The 25,175-nt window shown below is 38.8% G+C and overlaps 1 protein-coding gene across 4 annotated transcripts in view; it reads right to left on the bottom strand.

Annotated features, from left to right (window-relative positions):
* Nucleotides 1-25,175, bottom strand: part of DCUN1D4 (defective in cullin neddylation 1 domain containing 4) — a 65,927-nt gene that overhangs the window by 32,849 nt on the left and 7,903 nt on the right. For 3 of the 4 annotated variants that reach the window (XM_036892519.2, XM_036892522.2, XM_036892521.2), the window contains exons 2-5: nucleotides 12,278-12,348; nucleotides 12,062-12,101; nucleotides 4,941-5,055; nucleotides 2,008-2,099 (exon numbers count right to left, since the gene is read on the bottom strand). In XM_036892519.2, coding sequence (XP_036748414.1) covers nucleotides 2,008-2,099; nucleotides 4,941-5,055; nucleotides 12,062-12,101; nucleotides 12,278-12,348 — 318 coding nt within the window. The remainder of the gene's footprint in view (nucleotides 1-2,007; nucleotides 2,100-4,940; nucleotides 5,056-12,061; nucleotides 12,102-12,277; nucleotides 12,349-25,175) is intronic. The other variant, XM_036892520.2, reaches the window with a different exon arrangement.

The following is a 25,175-nucleotide window of genomic DNA, read 5'->3' as shown; positions in this document are numbered from 1 at the left end:
GCAGATGCCAGTTGAGTTTTTAAATTATTTTATAATTAATTTTTTATATATTTTATAATTAATAGCTTGTAATAAATATTTTTGAATTAATTATTAATCATTTTAATAAATATCTTAAAATTAATAGTTTTAATTATTCCCAATTTCAAGCCATTTTCCCTATTGGTAAGATTTAGGAAAAAGAAGCAAAATAAGAAAAGAAGGGTTGTAAAAATAGGGATAGCCACAATCACAGAAACTTATTACAGGGATGAACTGGAAGGAACCACCTTGGCAGGGATTTCAAGGACCCTAAAGGATGTGGCTTAATCTTTATCCTACTTTTCACCTTTATGAGCCAGAGAAAAACAAACAAGGAGGAAAATTATAGACTGTTCTCTTTTTAAAGAAAAAAGAAGTATGGCTTATACTTATGGGAAAATTTATATTTGCTTATAAAGACAGACACATACATCAAAATATCTGTGCTACTATGGAGGGATTATCTCTGTTTAAAATGACTTCTTATAAAACATTTTTTCATAATAATAAATGTGAACCAACATAAATAAGAAAGCAAAAGATCTTCAAAATCAAAGTGATACAAACATGAGAAAACTCTTCATTCATTCAGTATCCATAGACTGAACAGCTGGTAAATGCCAACCACTTTTCCTAGTGAGACAAAATACCTTCAAAAGATTCATGTTCTCATGACAAACATGAAAACAGATAAACTATAGTACTATGTGTTTACATGAATGTTGTACCTTACTAACAAAGTCCAGCTCAAACCAGTTCAAGTAATGAAGAACTCACGACAAAGATACTGGGGTAGCTCACAAAAACCCAAAGAACTACAGGAATCAGGATCACATCCTTTCAAGCCATCCACCAGAAGATAAAGATGCTCTTCTCCCAGCTTCAGTCTGAAAATCCCAGGAAATTTACCTGACTGGCCCAGCCTGGGTTACCTGTCACCTAACTGGAACAATCTCTGTGGGCAAAGGGACAAAAGCAAGATCAAGCCACAGGAGGAATCCTCATGTTGATACCCAATAAAAGGCTATCAAAACCAGTTATGAAAAATGTCCCATGAAGTACAAAGAGAACGTGTACAGCATCAGCTGTAAGAAGGAAAGGAGGAGAGAAACACTCTAGGCAAAGGGATGCCAGAGTCAGTTGTCTTGTACCCTACAGGTAACAGGATTTTTAAGCAGGGGGTGAGAGTGGAACGGACTGTTAAGGAATGACATGTATGATCTCTTAAGCTTTTGTTCTTGTTTTCTTGTTTTTTAAATAAGTCAACGGGAGGCACATGGGACCTGGTTGGGAACAGAGACTGATGACAAAAAAGTTGGCTTGAGAGTTAATGAGATCGTCAAGTTGATCAGTTATGAGAGAGCTGGAAATAAGATGAAGAGGAAAGATAAAAGAGCCTTCAGCTCAAACTGGTCTGAAAATGTTTCCTTTTATGCCATACACAGCCCCAATAACAAACCAACCCTAGATTTACGTATTACATTATCTTACCGATTATAGTAAGTTGCAAAAATCAGACTGAATTTAAGACACTTTAAGTGACAGAAGAAACATTGTCTGCCAAATGATCTTTCGAAATAGAGACATTTAGGATACTCCACTGTACTTCATAAAGGTTCACAGTACCACGACTTACTTTAACTTTGATGTGTAAACCAAATAATCACCCACTGCCAGCATTCTAAATAGGTTTCCCAGCAATCCAAAGTATTTCCCCAAAGAGCATTTCATCTTTTCAGTTCTCTTCTAGTGTTCTGAATTCTTTGGCTTAGCTGCTGGCTATAAATAGATCATTTGGTGATTTGTTTAAACTACATTCCCTCCCTCAAACAGGGAGAAAAACACAAAGACACACACACACACACACACACACACACACACACACACCAAATTTGAAAAGCACACATTTTTTTAATTCTTTCATCTCCTCTAAGGTAATCCTTATTCCATATGGATCAGTCTCAGATGACATAAATGATTACCTACCTGCATATTCATAGAACCACTCTAAGCATCTCTTACTTGAAAAGGATTCTTCTTCAGTCTTTATTCTAGTTGAATCATATTTTCTATACATGCTAGAAATTGAGAAAGGCATTTTAAGTTAAAGATATAGAGTTTCTTTTAAGTAGCAGATAGTTTTTATTCTTTTACCCAAACCAGACATCTATTCAACAATATTTCAAGTATATTTTAAACATTTTACTTCCTATATTTGGAAGCTTCCACTTTTACAAGTCTTACCCGATCACACCCAGTATAGAATTAAATGGTAAACAATTAATACAGGTTTTTCTCTGATTAACAAATAATCAGTAAGTACTGAATGGAACAGGTAGTTGATATATTCCCTTCTACCTTACCAGGCAGAACTAAACACAGAATGATGGTGAAATACAGCAAAAAATGCCTAAGACATTCTCTTCAATCAATGACCCTAGAATCCACTTATGTCTCTGCATTGAATTCCCCTGACTTCTGTGTCTTGGGAGTCAGGGTGGGCACAGAGCAGTCTAAGGAGGACCTGTCATTAGTAGGCAACTCAAGCGAACATTAAGCAAATAAAAACGTTAAATTATGTCCAAGGCTCCAGGAAAACACCCTAAAATAGTATTAGAGAGCAACCCTGGCTTCTGTATTCTCTCCTAACTGCCTTGTGCTGTGCAAACATCCAGCGTGAGCTGGAGAGCTGAACCAGGGAGCACAGGGGCCTCCTCCCGCAGCACTGTGGCCTTTGGCAGGACTTCCTTACTTCATGACGACCTGGGGCTGAGAGCCAAGCTAGTCCCTACTTGGGGAGGAGACAGAAGGCAGCATCTTTAGTGATTCTGATAGAAAAATTATGAGTATATACTTTTAAAAAAATCTCTTACTTATATATAAATCGTCTAGTTATATATAGAAACATTTAGGAATAAATGAATTCATAAATAAACATTTATGAATAAAACACTACGAATTTAAATTTACATGGTATATGATATAAAACACATATACAATTATTTTTTATTATTTATTCATGATCTAGATAATTACCAGAATATCTATACATACCTCTGAATAGAGATTCTGGGTTTTAATACCAAAAAAGAAACAAAACACATGGTTATTAGGTATTAAGATATTAAAACTGCAAACCACCAGTTTTGTATTTCTTCTACAAAAGGTAGCCACACTACCTGGAAACAAACTATACTGGCCAAGGGTTCAAACAGATTTGCTCCAATCCTGGGTCTGATCTGAACACTCCTATCTCAGCTCCAAGTCTGTAACTGATCAATAACCTGAAGACTTGTATATGATGCTATAATGTTTGCATTGCTTAAAAATACTTTACATTAAAAAGGACAACGAATACTACTCAGCAAATCTTCAAAAGAAACAAAATACTCATACACACTATTACACAGATGAACCTCAAAAACATATGCTAAGTGAAAGAAGAGAGACGCAAAAAGGTCATTTTGATGTTTCCACAAAACGTCCAAAAAAGGCAAATCTTTAGAGACAGGAAGTGGATTTGTGGTTGTGGGGGCTGGACATGGGAACAGGGAGTGACTGTGAATGGGCAACAGGACTCCAACTGGGGTGATGGAGAGCTTCTAAAAGTGATTTATAGTGGCAGCTGCACAATACTAACAACTTAGTAAAACAACTGATCGTGCACTTAAAAATGGATGAATGTTATGGTTTGTAAGTAAAGTTATTTTCTAAAACAGACCAGGAATGAAGCTCTGATAATGCTATGGATCCCTATTCCCCAGATGTCCACTGAAGTGCTATCAGTAGGAGTACCTTCCACAACTCAACTGCCAGTTTTTAAGCTGGGTTTCTCATACTAAATTCTATTCGACTGTGCTGAAAAACAGCCTGTGATATATGCAGTCACAGAACACTATGTGATTATCAGAAGTTCACATCCCCTGACACCAACCATCACTACCACGAAAGAAGGATCAAGTAACCTGGCTTCGTAAAGCTGAAAATCACTGGTCTAAACACTGCTTGGCAATCAGCTTCTAAAGTCACTGCTATCTCCTTTTAGGTAATATTTTCTACTCATTGGGATATGAACAGAGACTGTATTTTCACATTTTCAGAGTTCATCTCTCTATCCCTCCAACTGAGCTGTAGTATATTAACTACCACAGCAAGAAACAGAAAAATCTCATCTAATCCCTTGGATTCATAGACATGAACATTCAGGCCCATTAGTGAAGTGACCTATGGAGCCGGAACAGAGGAAGACTGAGAAAGCAAGGAAGAGTAAAGAAGAAAAAAGGGACTCGTGAAAATCAGGGTAAAACAGCAAAGATGCTTAAAATAAGTCTAACAAACCTTCTAAGTTACCAAAATTAAGTCACCAAAATTGTCTGAAAGAAAAGAGGTTTGAACAGTCTTATTTTTCACAGTTTCTAACAAATTCTCATTCTTCTGAGAATCAAACTCAACTTGGCCAATGTTGCAGGCAGGCTTAGAGCATTCAGTACAGGCAATGCTCTCCAGCCATGCAGCCCAGGTCCCTTGCAAAAGGCAATTATGGGATTCCTGTGGTAGTATTTAGTGAGTGAGACCCTCTTAAAGAAGAGATACATACCAATCCTCAGGTCCTCAACAGGCACAGACAGCAAGCCCTTAAAAGGAAAGAAAGAAACTCTACACCAGTTTTGGTGGGTCAATGAACTAAGATAAAACTTTAATTTCTAAGAATTCAAATCACCCAATTTGTATTTGCTTTATAAACCAAAAATAACATAAGTACCATGAAGTAATTACAGTTTGAAAGTTTGCCTGGCAGAACCAAAACCATATTTCAGTTGGCATCTGTGTGTCCTTAGAAGACCCACACTGGATTAGGTAGAAATGTGCCTCTCCGACACAGATGTCATCAACTTTGATCTGCTGTCTCTGTGACGTACCTATCATGTCTGCTTTTCTTGGCAGATAAGTCATCTCCAGAGGCAGGTCTTCTCTTTTTCCTTGGTGGCATCACTTTACTAAAGCAGTCTGAAGAACTGCAAGATCGCAGACTCCCTATGAAACAGAGGCAAGAGCGCCACATTAAATATGACCCATCACAACACTTCCAGACAATGTCACCACCAGATGAAAAACTAACATGGCTTGTGTTGTAAAAGGTTTAGATGTTATCTATAAATGCTATAAGGACAAAAAATAGTTTTCAGTTCCTCTATGAGAAAATGTTAAGAGTCAAGAAAGAAACCTTGCAATGCCACAAAAATACTTTCCTCCCCAAACCATACCAGAAATGGAAGTTATCACAACTCCAATTACTCTCCAAAAATACTAATATAAATCATCCAAGCTTTCTGCTTCTTTTATGTGTCAGTGCTCCTTGAAAAGGAATTATGCTGCTATGCAGTTCAACTAGCAACCTTGAATCTAAAACACATGTAAGTATATCAGTCCGAACTCTTAAGCTTCAATGAATATCTGATTTTTTTAAAAAATTTGGATTTTGGGGGCAAAAAGCCTAACATAACCTTGAATAAAATTTCCATATTAATTTTCAGTGTTTTTCTGCTACTTTCAGTCAGGTTTTTCAGAAGCATAACTTTCAAGGGGTAAAAGAAATTAAAACGTAGTAACAATAGACAAAAACAACATGGAATGCTTACTGAGACCTTACTGTTAAGCCCTGCTCTTAATGTATTAACTTAACTTCATAACAAGCTTATGAAAAAGAACCATCATTATTGCCTACACAGATGTGAAAATGGAAGCCAAGACAGGTTAGGTTAAGTGGCAAAACTGGAATTCAAACCCAGACAGTCTTGCTTCAGACTGTCTCAAACCATTATTTTTTAAAATGACAAAAATTATAGGTAATTAAAATATTCCATCTTGGCACAAGTGCTATCAGATACATCATGTCATTTGATTCTCACAATAACTCTGAATGACAGGCAGGACAGAGGTAATTATCTCTACTTGACAGATGGGAAAAATTAAGGTTCAGCCATTCGAGTGACTTTCCAAGGTCTCAGAAGTGTCAAGTGGTGGATTCTGGACCTCTTGGAAAGCAGCCCTGGGCTCTCAGTGAATAACAGGGACAAGAGAGAGCATAGGGGAGCTGGGATTTGAATGACCTACATTCAGTGAATGAGTTCCAGCTTTTCACCTATGTAGCTTAGTCAACCACTATTCTGGCTCATCTTCTGAAGAATGAGAGCTGTTGATATGTACCGCTCAGGGGTTTTATGAGGGGAAAACATCCATGCAGTAAGTGCATGGATGCAGAGCACCGTATGTGGACAGATGTGGGGGACATAAAGCATCATAATGGAGATGTGCAGACAGTGCTCTGGCTGGGCCTCAGCGCTCACTGAATCCTCACAACCCTGTGATATACATATGTCAGCATCCCTGTTTTTACAAATGAAGAAGTTGATGCAGAGAGATTAAGTAACAGCTGGAAAGCAGAAGGTGAAGTCAGTGATGGAACCCAAGCAGCCCAGAAGCAAAACCTGAGCTCAGCCACTATTACTGCCACCTCTCCTGGGCCCTAAAAGCAGAGACTGAGGGCAGAGCCCTGGGGAGTATGGATATTTAAGGAGCTGGGAAAAGAAGGTAAAAACTCAGGCAGGAAGAAAACCTAGTAGAGCTTGATGTCCTAGAGGCCAAAGGAGGAGGGAGTATTTCAAGCAGGGAGTGGTCAACTATGCAAGAGGTCAGCTCAGGAAAGGAATGAAGGTATACACTGGGCTAAGCACTGAAATTCAGCCGCAAGGGGCTGGTGAGGGGGAGGCTGGATTGCAACAGGCTGGGCAGGGTGAGAGGTGAGGGAGTGAGTACAGTGAATGTGGACAGCTCTTTCTAGAAACATGCTCTGAAGGCACAGAGACCTGTCAGTAACTAACAGTCACAACCCTGGTAAAAGCAAGGATCAATGAACCTAAATCCTACTTCCCAGTTAGGCTTCCACCATTGTGCTGGGTTACCAGGGCTCCATGCTTCAGGAACATACCAGCCCAAGCACCTATTCTGTTATAAACCAGGACTAAAATCCGAAGAAGCTTGTGTCCAGATAGTGGACTCGCAGGAGATCGATGATCCGACTCGCTCCTTTAGCACAGAAGCAGACTTAAACAAGGATAAAAAGACCTTTCTCAGGGGCCCAAACAGACACTGTCCTTCCAAGGATGGGAGTAGAAGGTTCTTCAGAGACACAAGAAATAAGGCCTACCCATCTCGCACTCCACACAACCACAGCAAGAGCTGGAAGAGCAAGTGCCAGAGGGAGCCCCTACCCCCGTCCCTACTCTTCCTCCCATGACACGGTGGTTTACGAACAACACTGGAGCATACAAATAGCCCAAGGAGCTGGAGAGGGACCCAGTTTTTGCAGACTGCCAAAATACAAGAAAAAGATTCATTCTTGTCCATGAAAGCCTTGGAGTGGAGCATGTGGAATGAGAAAGTATGCCTGCCTAGCTGGAAAGCCTGCCACACTGCTCAGAAGTAATAGTCTGTCCACTCAAGGCATGCTTCTCCCTCCTTCGATGTGTGTATGGAAAGAAAAGATTTCTAATTTGGTACTGATCATAGATTGCTTCTGAGTATCTGGCTTGGCAGTGACCTCTCCCTTCCACCAGTGTTTGCAGAACCCAGAAGAAAATGCTGATCTCCTCAGCCCTACAGCTGTTTGGCAGGTACATATGAAAGAAAAATAAAAGCCTTTTTATGGTACTAATAAAGGAGAAGGCAAAGGAGGAAGATAATCTCAACCAGTAATCTCACACTATAATCCATGATCCTTAACGTTATCTTGCTTGATACTCTGGTGTTCAATCTAAACACTTCTACATTTGATGAACAGTTGAATTTGAAATCAACCCTCCCAGTGATCCCATCATTACAAGATCTTTCTTGATGCTGGGGTGTTTATATGATCCTTAGGAAGGCAATAAAAATTGTTTGATTTTTTACCCAAAAGTTATGATTTTTTTTTGTGGTCAGAATTTTTTTTTTTATTAAGGTATCATTGATATACACTCTTATGAAGGTTTCACAAGAAAAACAATGTAGTTATTACACTCACCATTATTATCGAGTGCCCCTCATACCCCATTGCAGTCACTGTCCATCAGTGTACTAAGATGCCACAGAGTTCCTGTTTCTCTTCTCTGAGCTACACTGTCTTCCCCGTGACCCCACACATACCATGTGCACCAATCATGATGCCCCACAATCCCCTTCTCCCTCCCTCCCTACCAACCCTCCCCCCTACCTCCCCTTTGGTAACCACTAGTCCCTTCTTGGAGTCTTGTGAGTCTGCTGCTATTTTGTTCCTTCAGTTTTGCTTCGTTGTTATACTCCACAAATGAGGGAAATCATTTGGTATTTGTCTTTCTCTGCCTGACTTATTTCACTGAGCATAATACCCTCTAGCTCCATCCATGTTGTTGCAAATGGTAGGATTTGTTTCTTTTTTATGGCTGAATAGTATTTCATTGTGTATATGTACCACATCTTCTTTATCCATTCATCTACTGATGGACACTTAGGTTGCTTCCATTTCTTGGCTACTGTAAATAGTGCTGCGATAAACATAGGGGTGCATATGTCTTTCTCATACTGGGCTTCTGCATTCTTAGGGTAAATTCCTAGGAGTGGAATTCCTGGGTCAAATGGTATTTCTATTTTGAGTTTTTTGAGGAACCTCCATATTGCTTTCCACAATGGTTGAACTAGTTTACATTCCCACCAGCAGTGTATGAGGGTTCCCCTTTCTCCGCAACTTCACCAGCATTTGTTGTTCCTAGTCTTTTCTATGTTGGCCAACCTAACTGGTGTGAGGTGATATCTCATTGTGGTTTTAATTTGCATTTCTCTGATGACTAGCGATGTGGAGCATCTTTTCATGTGCCTGTTGGCCATTTGAATTTCTTCTTTGGAGAAGTGTCTGTTCCAAAAGTTATGATTTGAGTTCAGGTTCATTTCTTTTTGGTTCAGTGTTTAAAGAGAACAAATGGCATATTCTATTAACTGACTGTATTTTCAAATAACTCAGGTAGTCAATAAATATAGCCATTCTTTCCATATTAAACAATTAGAACCACTGCCATCATTTTCCAACATATTCATTCTAATATTTGGTCCCAGAAAATCCATTTTAAAGAGTTAACTTAAGTTCATCTAGATGAGACCACAGGCCTTTTAGTGTCTCTCCATATTGTTGTTTTGATGATAACTAAGCATGTTATTCTTAATAAGTGGTATGTAAGTATGTGCTTCACTGTTTGTTTTATAATCTTTTTCCTTGTGGGACTCAAGAAAAAGAAGTCCTGTTCAGGATTCACTTCCGGTAGGACACATTAAATCGTGTGCCCAGTTTCTAATCATCCCCAAACAGGAGAGCTATAGAGAATTTCTGACTTTTCTGAACTTACTTTAAATGCATGTTCCAATACAAAAGAATCTCACTAATTTTTCATTTTACTGACTTTGTTGTACTATAACCTTGTTTTAACTTAGTAACATTTTACATGGTTCATCTGCCACTTCAACTTTTTATATAGCTGTTTCACCTCACTTTTCACTGAGCAATGTCACAAAGACACAGTAATTTAAGTTGATATATAGATTGCATTTTAAGACATCTTACCAGTACCTAGTATTTCATTTCATTTTCTTGAACAGATCATTGAACTACTTGCTTCCCTGAGCGAAACTGTCAGTGTCTAAATGCATCCTACTATGTTTAAGACCATAACAGTCTCCTTTCCTTTCTCTAAATAACACTGACTGACAACATCTATGATCTTCTTCTCCACTTAGTTGTTTTTATCCTCTCTGTTTGGTTTTTTAATATTCACTCCCTGCATTCTCTATTTTGGTCTACTTCTCCAATATTAACAATCTCTCTTTTTGTGTGTGTGAAAGGAAGATTGAGGCACCAAAACATGTATTAGAGGACACAGAACAGGAAGATGCTGGCCTCTTCTGCACTCAGGTTTGGCCTTTCTGTACACAGTTTGTTAACAGACACAGCTCCACTACTGTTGGGTCAAAAGATTCCAAGAAGCACTATAGTGATTAACTTTCTCAGATTTCCAAATGTTACAGATTTTATGTTAATTTTTAAAGTATAATCTGTCAAGTCTGATAATCCCAAGTGATGCCACAACCAAACAGGCAATGTTAATGGAATGGACTGGATTGTTCCGAGAATCGCTAATGCAGCTGGCACTCACTGGCACCTTTCAGGCAGCGGGCCCTGCCCCAGCCTGTTACACACCCAGCGTCAGACAGACCCACTGTCCCCATGGGTGAAAGAGGAGGCACAAGGCCAAATACACTTCCCACTTTTGTTTTCCTTAATTACAGCTTAAGGTTATTAAACTGCCACATGTAGGATTAAATGTTTAGATGTGAAATTACTATAGTAACAATATTCATTTAAATCCCAAGTTCAAAGTTAACTGCATAAGGTACAAGATTCAGAATTTAGAGCCTCAGCTAAGGGAGAGACAACCTAAAGGCTTTACAAACACAAAATTCAGTTTTAAAAATCAAAACTACACTAACTCTTAAGCTAAAAAATCCTAAAGCCCACCAAGACATTGGTCCAAAATAGGAGAGTAATTAGCTTGCTTTCTTATTAAAATTGGCCCTGAAAATTTTATTTCAACATTACTGGTACTAGCTAAAATTTAATCACACCTAAATGTATATCAATAGGAGTCTGGACAATATATTATGACATATCCATGAACTAGAAAATTGTGTAGACATTTAATTAAAACATGAAAGTGCTTTATAAATGTCAGCAGCTCAGACTCTCGGCTATCCTAAGGGGAGGCTGGGGCACAGTGCCAGTGCCAGCCTGTGCTTACCTAGTTGTGGCAGGGACTGGGTGGAAGACTATCTAATTCAGGTGGAACACTGAAAAGCCTCTGTATTCTGGCCACACATTTAAGCTGTGTTTTCCATCACAATTGTCACTTCAACCTCCATCTTGTTCCTAATTTTCAATTGATTCTGAACCAATTTGGAGAGAAGAATGGGGAGAGTTCTAAATACCAACAACCTCCAAGATATACCATTAAATGAAAAAAGAAAGATGTGGTATAGTATGTACCTACGTGTATGTACAGTATAATATGATCTCATAGATGCTAAATAAAAAACCATACTATAAAAATATAGGCATGCCTAAATATGTGTGAAGGAACAAAGATTAAATGGCGTGCTGTGGGAAGGCCAGACTAGGAAACATGAAGGAGGACTATCACTTTTTACTTCATTTACTTTTGTACTATTCAAAAATCTCCAACAAGCATGTATTCATACATTACTGTGGTAATTTTCAAAAAAAGTAATACATACTTTAATAATTTTTACTGCAAGTTTTAGTAACTATAGATCAAGTGCAAGTTTCTGAATTTTATGATTATCAATAGTTTAGAGAAGTGATTCTGAAAGTGTGGTCTCCAGAGCAGCTGCATCAACACCATAAGGGAGTTTGTTAGAAATGCAAACCCCAAATCTTAGCATCAGAAACCCTGGGGGAGGAACCTAGCAATCTGTTTTAACAAGCCCTCCCCGGGTGATTATAATACAAGCTAAAGTTTGAGAACCACAATAATCAAGTTTCAATTTTCCCATTCATAAATCCCCAAGATCTACACAGTACACACACACTCACTTACCTACTTATTAAATTGTTTTTCATCTCAATTTAACACACATTTATGAAATAACTTTCAAATTGCTTTACTATAGTAACTTTTAGTATGAACTAAAATACAGTACCTTGAAACCACTAGGGAGAATCCTCAGCCTCTTTCAAGAGACTGCAGTACTGTCATAAACCAAGGCCCAGGAACAGATTTCTTACTGGGAGAGAGCTGTAATACGGCGGCCTTCCTTCATACACCCTGAAAATACCCTCCTCCAAGTAACAACTTGTTAATGGAGTATATTACAACACGGAGCATTCTCAGCTAGTGTTCTCCTTCATAACTTTATATTAGGACCTTACTTAAAGTTAAGTAGTATAAGCATTTACAGATACCTGTTGGGTGATCGTCTTGGCCAACGTCTTCTGTTAGGTTCTGCAAGAAATATGTTCGTTATTACAAAGAAATTACATACCATACAGCAAGTTTTAAAATTCAGTGTTTTCATAAACACGGGGTATCTTAGTATCTGCAATCTAAATTTTTATCAGATACACTTAAAAGAACTACTTTAAACAGTTGGTAGGTTTGTCTTTAAAAGATTGACTTACTAGCTTATTAAGGGTGTGGTAGATCTTATGAATATTTGCCAGTGTTGATAGATGAGAGTTCAGTTGAAAGTCTTTAAAAGAAAAAGGGGAAAATTCAATGTCATTTATTTCCCACACTGTAAAAAGGAAAGCTCAGAAGGGATGATAGAGAAATGTTCTGATACAACTGAATACTATCTCCATTAATTTGACACTTATTAAGTAAAATACAACATGAAACTACTGACCTATCTCCTAGAAATAAAGTCTGACAATAAATTACGAACCAAGTGTTAAAGTTCATGAAATTTTCTTTTGAATTGTAAGGTAAAACAAATACAGCTTACTTGTAAAATCCTACGAGCAATTAACCTGATCTTGAGAAAAATATCAATAATGTTAGCTAGTTAAACAAGTCACACAAATGTAAGACAGATCTCAAATGAAACATGTTTACTTTCTTCTCCAGAAGTACTAGTACAATATCAAGTTCCCAGCAAGAAAATCATAGAAAATCATCTCAACCATTTGGCATTTCTTACAAAATATTTATTTTGTTGACTTTTATGCCATAGAAAGGGCAAAAACTGAACCTAAGTCCCTCCCCCTCCTTGTGTGTGTAAACTAACACACACAAATCCAAGAACTGAGTTTCTAGCTCGGTGGCTCAGTGGCCGGGGCCCCAGGATGGGGTCCGTAGTTACCACACTGCCACAGTGAACTGTATCACAGAGCCAGAAACACAGCAGCACAGTCATACTCAGAGACAGCATGTCCAAATCAAAGAATATACCCATGTATCATCTCTAATAATTTCAGAATTACACACTGAATCATACACACAAGACAAATTAGTTGCTCCATCATAGAATCCCGCACAACATAAAGCTTTAAGTTACTAAACTGTTAGGCTGCTGAATGTCTAATTTCAAATTGTTTTATAAAATAAGTATACTTGCACACATATTAGGCTATGCAAATATCAGTTAAAAGTCTAGAGTCATGTTTGAATAAGCACCAACAAAAGTATTCTCATAAAACAGCAAGATTTACATTAGTTTCTTTTCTTTATTATCATAAAGGTTAGGAAAGTCTAGTCTGACAGTAACCTTGAAATGATACTATAACTCTACAAGTTAGGTATGCCATTCTGATAAAAAAAGAAAAAAGTCACCCATCACTGACATATTTTATCTGGGACATTTATCAGATACAAAGAACAGACTAAAGGCTGACGATACAATGCACGCTGTTTGTGCTGGGGCTGGGCTCTGGGATGCTACTCCAAATCTGGAAAGTAAGCTAACTTCCCTGCCAGTATTTAGAAAGCTCTACTTTCTTTTCTGAATCGTGCCAGGAATCCAGTTCTGGGCTGGCCTGCAGAGCAGAGAGGCCGGCAGACAGTAGAACCTCTGTCATTCACCTGCTTTGTCCAGAGCAGCTAACCACACAGGTACATGTACATGTGTACTGCTCTGACCCACCTGATGGCAGCCAATGGACTTGACACCACAGTCACAGCCATTGAGACAGGTCCAAAGAACTAAAGTTTTTGGCTGAGGGACAACCAGAGCAGGGCCTCAGGCTCTAAATGAGCATCAACTATGGACAAATGTTGTTTGGAATCTCAATGGCTTAGCCATACCTAAGGTAAATGATGACATGATATGGCACAGAATCTTGCACCTTCATTAGTGCAACTGCACATAAAAGGTTTATAAAAGCATTTCACTTACTTACGTTCATATTTAATAAACATGGATGGGGGTCTCTAAAGCAAAGTGACAGACCTCTCCTGATACACAAGAGATTTTGAGGAACTCAAAATATAAGCCACCCACCCCACCCCCTCAAACCTAGTACCAAGCCATAAGCCCCCTTTTTTGTATTTTCACAGTTAAAAAAAAAAAGATACATTCCATTATCATCTTGAATCAAATCTTGAATTAAGCTCTTGGGCCCTCTCAAGAAACAAAAAAAAAACTGAAAAAATTTAACGTTTTTTTCACTGAGGCCACACAGGAGAGAAGAGAGAAAGGTGCTTTCCAAAAATCTTTCAAACAATGAGGTCTCCAGAAGCCCCATGAAATACTTTTTTCACCACCTTGATGTTAATTCAACTGTTAAAATTTGCATAGGAGAATTTAAAGGAATTTAAATTGCTAAATGCTTCTACACACACACACACACACACACACACACACACCAAGTTCCTGCCAAAATACCACTGTGCTTTATAACTTCTCTCTGGAGTCTCACAGCTCAGCATTAACAGTTATTTAACCTAAAATCTCAACGTCCTCATCTGCAAAATGAGATTACAATGCCTACATGTAGCACACATTTATTACAATGACTGGCCCACAATAAAAAACTCAATAAAAGATATCAATTATCACTATATTCTTGTATACCATTTCCTACAACACAGAGCCATCTAAAATGGTCTCTCGTTTCCATCGGTTCAAGTCAAGCCCTATGTCAAACACACCAGAATTGGAGCTCCCTGTGCGCCACATGCCTGATATATCTCTACAGCATATGGTGGCACTGCTATAATCATACACTACCAACTCATGTTCATGATGGCTGGAGATACTCTGAACTTGGTAGGAAAAATATACAGGAGCATTTAAGACCAGGTTCTATATAAGAAGTTTCATGTTATAGGCAAGGAGAACAAGAAGGCTTAGTTTACAAATCATATAACATATGTCAGCAATTCTCCATTTCTATACCCAATGTTTACTACCATCACCACAGAACCATCACTTCACCAAAAAAGGAAAAAGAAAAGGAAACTGGCAACATGAATCATTTTTTTTTAGTTTCACCAAGGTAAGAAGGAGCTAAGGAGCAGGCACAAACTCAGGGAAAAAAGAAAAAAATAGCATTAAGAGACAAATCCACAAAGGTTAACACATATTCAATTTATGGTTCATCTGTTCAGTGCTCAGGGCAAGTAATAGACCTTGAAATCTAAAATAGATTTCATATCCTTAAGGAATAGATGTTAAGGGTAAAGATCAAATGCTTTACAGAAAACATATTTAGGAAAGCACTAACTGATTCATAAAATTCTCCTTCTGCTCATATTTCAATTCCAAAGGATAAACGCTAGGTTAAGTCAACTTTATTCCATGATCAAATGGCTCTCCACAGTAAAGCAGTGGCTGGGTTTGACATGCAAACCCTACATCTTGTATTAAAAAGCAGCAAACACTTCTGCAAAAAGGCAGAGAGAGCCTGCTTGGTGAAATTATCTTCTAGGTATTCTTAAAACTAGCAACAAATATTGCCTGGGTATATGGGTTTCTTTTGGGTGGTGGGAGGAATCACTATTTGCTATGACCTACATAATATTTTTTTTAAAAATGCCATTGAGTGGATCTAAATCCATTCCCCCAAACTACCCTAAGTATAGAGTTTCACAATACAGAGAGAGACTTAAGTATCAGGAATGAAAAATTATCAGTAAGTTCAGACAATTACCATCAGCCAAAAGAATCACATTTAAAAATTAACAGTCCTAATAGCAGTTTACATCCATAAGAGAGCCAGAAACAATTTAAATACATAAAAATCAATCCTTTCCTTTATACCATAATAGCTGGGAGAGAATCTCGGTTATAATAGCAACAAAAAGAAATAATATATTGAGGAATAAACAAATGTGTAACATATAAGTGAAGAAACAATGAAAGTTTACTGGAACTCATAAATGTAGAGGTATTATATTCCTGGAATGAAAAGATCCAGTATTGTAAAGTAATCACTTCTCCCTTTACTAAACTACAAATTAAATACAATCAAATTCTTATGGAAGTATCCTAAGTGTCCATCAGTAGATGAATGGATAAAGAAGATGTGGTACATATACACAATGGAATACTATTCAGCCATAAGAAAGAAACAAATCCTACCATTTGCAACAACATGGATGGAGCTAGAGGGTATTATGCTCAGTGAAATAAATCAGGCAGAAAAAGACAAATACCAAATGATTTCCCTCATTTGTGGAGTATAACAACGAAGCAAAACTGAAGGAACAAAATAGCAGCAGACTCAGACTCCAAGAAGGGACTAGTGGTTACCAAAGGGGAGGGGTGTGGGAGGGTGGGTGGGGAGGGAGGGAGAAGGGGATTGAGGGGTATTATAATTGGCACACATGGTGTGGGGGGGATCATGGGGAAGATAGTGTAGCACAGAGAAGGCAAATAGTGACTCTGTGGCAACTTACTATACTGATGGACAGTGACTACAATGGGGTATAGGGGGGACTCGATAATAATGGTGAATGTAATAACCACATTGTTTTTCTTGTGAAACCTTTAAAAGAGTGTATATCAATGATATCTTAATAATAAATAAATAAATAAATGGATAGATAAATACATATATACATACATACATACAATCAAATTCCTATTCTCCCTGCCTCCCAGATCCCCACCCACAAAAAAATAAACAAGGTAGCGAAAAGGAAAGGAGTCAGGCCGATTAATTCTAAAGTTCATTAGAAGGAACAAGCATGTTAGACTTACCAAGAAATTGTTTGAAGAAGAATGAGGAAGAACCTGCCCTACCAGATATCAATGCACAGTACAAAGCCAAGGTGGGTACACTCTCTGGAGGACCAGATCCTAACTATTTTAGGCTTTGTGGGCCATACATCTCTGTTGCAACTACTTTGCCATCATAGCTCAAAAGCAGCCATCAATAATATGTTAACAAATGAGTTTGGTGTGTTCCAATGAAACTTTATACAAACTAGGTAGTAGGCCAAATTTGGCCCTTGGGCTATAGTTTGCTGATGCCTGGTATAAAGGTACAATAATTAGCACACAGTAACAGTAAGGTACATGTGCAAGAAGCAAACCAATGGAAGACAGTTAGTTGATAAATTTATATAAGCACACATATATAATTAATATATGATAAAATGGCATTTCAAATCAGTGGAGAAGAGTAAAGAGGGGCAATAAGCTAGCATGTGAAAAAAATTAAAATTAATCCCAACCTCACCCAAAAGTTACAGATGGAAGGGAAAAGTATTCAAGGCAAAAGAAAAGTTCGTATCATGGGCCCAGGGCCCTGCACACTCTGCCTCTACTCATCTCTCCAATTTCATCTCCCATTCATTTTCTTTTTGTTTACTCTTAGCCACAGTGAGCTTCCTGCTATTCTGTGAACATTCCAACATACTCCTACCTCAGGGCCTTCGCACATGCTATTCTCTTTGCCTTGAGCCCTCTTCCCTCTAATAATAACACAGCTTGCTCTCACACTTCATCAGGTTGTTACTTAAGTATCGCCTTCTTACAGAACCTTGTCAGACCAACAGACCCCGTTCTTCACTCTTTATCACCTTATCATGCTTTCCTTTTCTTTATATCTTAAATTTGTTTGTCATCATCTTCTCCCATTAGAATGTAAGCTTCAGGAAGGCCAGGACTTGGTCTTGCCCACTGCTATATAGTATTCTAGTACCTAGAGTAATACCACGCACATAACAGGTGCTCAAAAATAATGAAATGAATGAACGAAGACAGGTACAAAGGCACCATGTCTTAAATTCAATATATTCGAGGCATTTCATGTATAACTACACCATTAGATCTTCAAATGTGAGAAGCAGCATGGTTAAAGAGGAAACTCAAAAGTAAGGCAAAGGCCAGAAATGAATCTGTGAACCCTGCTTAAGACTAGATTTAATCTCTTAAGGACTTGTACTTCTTATTAGGCCACCAGAGTGTATGCAAATGAAACAGATAAACATGGCACATTCAAGCAGCATCCATATGGCAATTCATCTATAACAGTTTTACATAAAAACAGAAACATGATTGTGACACAAGACTTTAAAAAAATTTCACCACACCAAGATACGCTCCTGGGATCCTGAGAATACTTAATTCACTGGACCTCTGCCAGGGCAGAGTGCTGGTGGAGAAGTTTGAGAATCACTGCTGGGAGCCTGGGTGCTGCCGCCGTGTTCTTTAGAAAGAGAGCACTGCAAAAACATGTGGCCTGGGTTTACAGGGGCCTTTTGTGAAGACTTCTAGGGGTGAATGAGCTGGGAAAGGGCCTTAAGTGGCGGTAAAGTAGAGGAGAAATCCAGAGTACAGTGGTATTGTAGAACAACTCAAGCAAAATTCAACTTTATTCACTTGGCAAAAAAAAAAGGAAGGAGAAAGAGAGAAGGAAAGAAATTTCAACGGTTCTCTAACTTGCTTTTCTCTTCTACTTAATAACCAGGATGCAGGATACATGAATCTGATAATCATTTGGTTGGTCTCAGTTTCCACATGCCAATCATATTTTATACATCTTACAATATTGTATGAGTCTAGTACTAGTATTTAAAGATGTATTTTTCATAAAACATGGTCCCTAAATGCAAGCCAGCAGCTTCAAACTGGTGCTCAACTGAATCAGCGATGTGTTCCAAAGCTGGAGGAAAGAACTGGCTGTCCTGGGTTTATCAGACATAATGTCAAACAGGGCATCTTCTGAAACTCTTTGCAGTGATAGTTTTAATATGAGTGTTTTTCATCTTACATATGGACTTAGAACTAACCTCTATGTAAAATGTGACTGTACTCAGTAAGGAAAAACAGTAAGACTGCAGTTGAGAGCTAAGAGAGAGGAGCTTAATGTTTCACATCCTTTTTCCAATCCTCCCTATGTCACTAGCTCAAGCAGGGTCAGATAGCTGGGTGTGGTCAAGCTGGGAATACTCCACATCTCCTAACTCCCAATCCAAAGCCCCTTCCTCCATTCTAACTTATTTCTAATCAGAGCAAAAACTGATCTATCTTCATGCTTTAAGAAGAGAAAAAAGCAACAGCATTTCCCTCCCAAAGTTGTTAATAATTAAGCACACAAACTTGGAATAACGGGTTTTTTTAAGTTACCAAAACTGGCCAAATCTAAACAACCTACCAAATATTTTTTAAAAAGACATGCAGAAAAGATACCACCAATAACACCAATGTTATTTCTCTTTCAAGTACACTTCTTTCTTCTGGTCTCTAAAAATCACGAAAGCACTTGATAGCTAAATTTCAGTTGACCAATTAGTGAGCAGCGCTCTCAGGTACAAAAGTCTATAGTGCAGCACGATGCCCAGATACATACAAAACAGATACTTTTTGGTGACAATGAAAATGATTAACTAAACCAGCAAAAGCTCTGAGAGCACAGGCAGCCAGAATAGTGACCACTGTATTGACAGAAAAGTGAAACAAAACTGGACAAAATCAAAGGTTATCAAAATCAGCATGTATTCTAAATATTTCTGGGACAGAAGAACATGATCTAGGAGAGTAGGACTAGGTCTTTAACAATTGCTTAGAGGTTCCCTTAGCCACAGGTGAGATGGCCCATCCTCCTGAAACATCAATTTTACTCAGTGATATGGAAAAAGAAAAAAAAATTGTGGTGTACAGTGTAGGTGAGGTCCACCCTTAAGGATTTTGCCTTTTCGCCTTCCTTCTAGAACAGGAGCCCTTCAGGTAGACTGGGGATGAGAACGTCAATGATGTCAAGTACAGACCCCTGACAACCTTCGAGGAACATGCAACAACCTTTGATTTCAGTCAATGAGATTTTGGAATCGTTACTGCAGCGTAAAAGAAAAAATCCAAGTCTTCAACACATCCTTACAAGGCCCTACATGAGCTGACCTAAATCATCTCATTCCATTAGCCTTGCTCATTCCATTCCAGCCACACTCTTCCTTGAATACTCAAGTGAATTCCTACCTCAGGGCCTTTGCATTTAATGTCCTCTAAATGCATACATGACAGGGCCTGACAGTTGACGTCACTAAAATATCTACTCAAATGTCACCTCATCAGAGAGGTTTCTCCTGGCTTCCTTACCCAAAGCAGCACCTCCTTTCCTGACCAGATTTGATTTTTGCAGAGCACTCATCACTTTCTGACATACTGCTTAACAGCTGTAGAGCTATAATTCACATACCATTCAATGCACTCATTTAGAGTGTATAATTCAGTGATTTTCAGTAAAATCACAGTTGTATGACCATTGCCACAATCTAATCTTAAAATATTTTTATCACCCCCATAAGCAGTCACTCCCCATATATCCCCTCACCTGCCCAGTGCAGAGCCCTTCAGCACGAGGCAAACACTAATTGACTGTCTGTGTCTAAAGCTTTGCCTATATTCTGGACATTTTATATCAATAGAATTATATAAATGTGAACCCTTTTACTACCCTGACAGTGTATTTTACATATATTTACACCTCCATCCTTTGTCAGCTCCAGGAAAATAGGGATCTTCTTTTGCTTTGTTCATCACTGAGCCCCAATACCTAGAATAGCACATGACTGGCATATGACAGGTACCAATAAATGCATGAACAAATGCTTTAGAAGCAATCGATGCATTTAGCAACATAGAGATTACTCAAGGACCTCAGCAGACTGCAATACCAGAACGGGGGTCCAACTGAAGTGGGGCTAAGGATGGAGCCAGAGGGGAAGGAACAGACTACATCAAACATAACCAGGTTATTCCAGAAGTCTGCCTATGAAGTGGAGACAAGAAATGTGCATGGGACTGAGGGAGCACTGAGGTTGGGTTTTATGATGGTGAAACCGCGCACATTTAAAATGCTGATATTTGATCTGCTTAGTGTCCAGGGAGGTGACAGTACCCAATGTAAAGAGCAGATCAGATCACAAGTCAGAGCAGGCCTATATATGAAGGCAAATATACACAACACTTGTGATTTTAAAAGAAAAATACAAAATGCAATTTTAAGTAAAAAATATCATTAAAAATGAGTTCTCCATCAAAATGACTTGGAATATAAGTGAATGACTTCACCACAGAAAAAAGTCTACCTTTTTTTGATACTATAAAAAGTACAGTTTTAAATTATCTACAATACCAATTTACTGCTTTGCATGCCAATTAATCGTCATTTAGCTATAGGAGATGGCACAGGTACATGTCTCATTTGTAAAAACAAATACATTCACATTTGAGACTAAATTATTAAAACATAAAGATTTTAAATTAGTTTTCCATACTGCAAAACTAGGAGAAGTCAAATGGTAGGTTTATGTGTCAGCTTCATGCTATGTGCCCTTTATTGCTACAAGTAGGAATTTCTTTATAAAATCATTAATAACAGTGCCTTCCTCACTAGGGTACTGTAGGGATTGAGTTAATGCTGCAGTGGGCTTAGCACAGTGCCTGGCACATGATAAGCTCTTCCTGAGTGTTGACAGTGATGTCAGTGAACAGGAATGGATGGGGCCCACAGAACCATTTCACAGAACCATGCATCTTTTGAGCCTTCTCCCCACTAGCCCAAACCAACCCAGCTAACTGATCATTACTTAAAACGAATCCAGTGGCTGCATATCAGAATCACCTGGAAAACTCGAAAAACTGCTAGGGCCCCAATCCAGATCAACTGACCAAACCACAGTAAGATATCACCTCACACCTGTTAGATCAGCTATTATCAAAAAGACAGTAACAGGCATTGGTGAGGATGTGGAGAAAAGGGAGCTTTCACGCACTGTCAATGGAATGTAAACTAGTACAGTCACTATGGAAAACAGCATAGAGGTTCCTCAAAAAATTAAAAATAGAAATACTATATAATTCAGTAATTCCACTTCTAGGTGTTTAACCCCAATCCCTAAAAAAACAGAAACACTAATTCTAAAAGATATATGTATCCTATGTTTACTGAAGCATTATTTACAATAACCAAGATATGGAAGCTATCTAAGTGTCCATTGATGGATGAATGGAAAAGATGTGGTATATGTACACAAAGGAATATTACCTAGTCATAAAAAAATCATTGAAATCTTGACATTTTCAACAACATGGATAGTCCTAGAGGGCATTATGCTAACTAAAATAAGTCAGAGAAAGACAAATACTATATGCTGCTTCTTATATGTGGAAACTAAAACAAAAAGAAACAAAAACAGAAACAGACTCATAAATACAGAGAACTGGTAGATGCTGGGAGGATGGGGTGGAGGGATAGGCAAAATAGGTGAAGGGGATTAAGAGGTACAAACTTCTAGTTATAGAACAAAGAAGTCACAGGGATGAAAAGTATAGCACAGGGAATATGTCAATATTATTAATATCTTTGTACAGTGACAGATAACAACTTATACTTATCATGGTGAGCATTTTGTAAGGTATATAAATGTCAAATACTATGTTGCATACTTGAAACTAATATATGTCTCCTATGCTGCAATAAAAAAATTTTTAAATAAATAAAAATTAAAATAGGAATGGGGTCAAGGATTGTTTCTCAAGCAGCCTAAACGATTCCATGTGCAACCAGAGAAGGTAGTCTATGCCCACCCTTGAATCACTCAGCACAGAAGGGCAGGAATCCAGCTTATTCTCTGGTACCCCACCAGCACTTGGGGAAAAAGAAATAAAGATCCATGGAATAGGTAACAAGGCTGAAAAGCCAGGTAGAAATTAAAAGAAACAAAATAGCAGTGAGGAAGGTGTTACCCTCCTTCTCCCCATCAATAAATATTTGCTATTTACAAGGCACAAAAGCCAAACAGGTGAGCCAGTGAAAGCAGAAAATTGATAAGGGGTGGGAAGCAGGTCATTGTAGGTGACTCAGCATTTTCACTGCACACAGGATCCTAAATTCAAGCCATCCAAGCATACCGCTGCTGGCTTTTTCCTATTAACTCTCCTAGGACCCATAAAAGAGGCCGGGAAAAGAACCTATTTGCCTGAAAGAGGCAGCGTGCCACCTCACACGGTCATCCCCTGCACAGCCTGCCCTGCTAGTGCCATCTCAGAGGAACCAGCCACTTCAGGACACCCAGGCAGGCTGCACTCCAAATTTGACAAGATACAAAAGGCCCAGGATTCAGTCCCTTCTCCCCACCCCACCCCCTGAAAGAACACAGATCCACTCAGTAGTTCAGAGTAAAAATCACCCTTTAATCTCACTCATGTTACAAGAGCCCAGATTTCAGTTAAAGAGTACAGCCATGGTATCGGAAAGCACTGGGTTAGAATCCCAGCTCTGCAACACCCTAGCTGAGTGCCATGCCTGTTACTAGTCTCACTGTGCCTCAGTGTCCTCACCTGTGCAGCTGGCCTACAGGCCCCTCTCCACAGACTGCCGTGAGGATTAAATGGGATGGTGCGTGCCAAGCACAGCACTGCCTCCTACTGTGCACCAACCAAGGTTCATTTTAATCTCTGTTATTGTACTGTAGAAAAGACTGTATGACAGACGGAACCCAGAAGATTAAAAAGTAAAGACAGGGCAGAAGGGATGACAAGGTGATGGGTCTTTAAAACTAGAACTTCAATTGCTGGCTGCCTGGGCTTGAATGTACATTTATCCTTCTCAGCTTCCTGTTTAATTAAGAAAAAGTAATCTGTGGTCTAATTTTGGGAATGGCATCTGTAGGAAGAGATATCAAAAAGGAAAAAGACTTAAACTTACCTTCAATTACAGAAAAAAAGGAAGTAATTTCAAAGATGTTATACACAAACTTATGTTAGTGCTCTACTAAAAAGTAAGCTTCCTGTTTTCTAGCTTTTATTCAATGTTGTTAGATATCTCCTGTATTTAAAAAAAAATTAAGTGTGCTTAAAAAGAATTTAATATATATGACTATTTAAAATAAAATCTAAACTGAAAATGACTATTTTATCAGTAGGTTAAAAATAATATATATGAAATACTTTCTTTGCTCCAACCAGTTCCCCAGTTAGGATTTGATATAAATGCCTACTGTCCTTGGGAGTAAGCTAAAGGAGGTGAAGAAGAGGAGTGGGAACCAAGGAATTCACCCTAGATCCTGATCCTGTTAGGACCCATTCCAAGAAGAAAAGAACCAAAAGCAAAACAGAGAAATCTATCAACTGGCTCTGCTATCATCACTCACAGGCCAGTAACAAAATATGGAATTCCAACATACCAGCAGGGTTACTGCAAGGATTAAATGGAAAGTGCAAATAAAAAGCTGAGTAGTATTTCAATGGCAGTGGTGGGGCACCTAGACCCTGGAGTCAGAATGCCTGAATTAGGATCTCAATTCACCACTTAAAGCTGTGTGACCTTGAGAAGGTTAGTTAACCTTTCTGGACTTCAGCTTCCTCATCTGCAGAATGGGGATAGTAACAGTACATAACCTACTTGAGAGGGCTGTTGTGAGGATTAAAGGAGTTAATGAGCAAAGCAGTTGGCACAGCCCCAGATAATCACACCAAAGGTGTTGGTCCCTCCCCATTCCCCTTTGTTCCCCTCTCCCTGTGCCCCACTTCTCTGACTTCTCTCTTTCCTTCCCACTCATAAACCCTCCTGGGTGCCGCTCTTCAGCCCTTCCCCGCCTCCCCCTCCACTGCCCCCAGCTACCCTTCTGCTGCCACAATGCCCCCATTCTCAACCATGCAGCTTCCTCTGCTGGGAAAGCACCCTACCACACACCCCCAGGCACATGTCTCCCCTCAAAGCCTAATGAGGAGTCTGTCATTACACAATAATCATTAGCAACTAAAACAGAAAAGTGCCAAGCACTTCTCTAAACACTTTGTGTGTTGTATCTCATTTAATCCCTGGGATCCCTTCTGATCTTGCCTCCCACTTCTTTCTGCCACCCCCCCAGGCCACTCCAAGCACACCAGCCTCTTTCCTAGTCCTCAAAAACAGGCATGCTCCCGGCTCAGAGCCTCTGCATTTGTGTTCCCTCTGCCTGGAGTGCCTCCTCCCCTCCATCAGGTCTGAACTGAAAACCTCCTTAGTGAGGCCTTCCCTGGCATGCTACTTAAAATTACAATATCCTCCACTCCCTCTCCCCTCCCCACTCACACATCTGTGCTCTCCAGCTTCCCTGCTTTATCTTTCTCCACTGAACCTACCA

The sequence above is a fragment of the Manis pentadactyla genome, chromosome 5 (assembly GCF_030020395.1).
Source record: "Manis pentadactyla isolate mManPen7 chromosome 5, mManPen7.hap1, whole genome shotgun sequence".
NCBI lineage: Eukaryota > Metazoa > Chordata > Mammalia > Pholidota > Manidae > Manis > Manis pentadactyla.
Note: the sequence above shows the minus strand (reverse complement) of the source record. Positions and strands in the feature narration are given on the sequence as shown.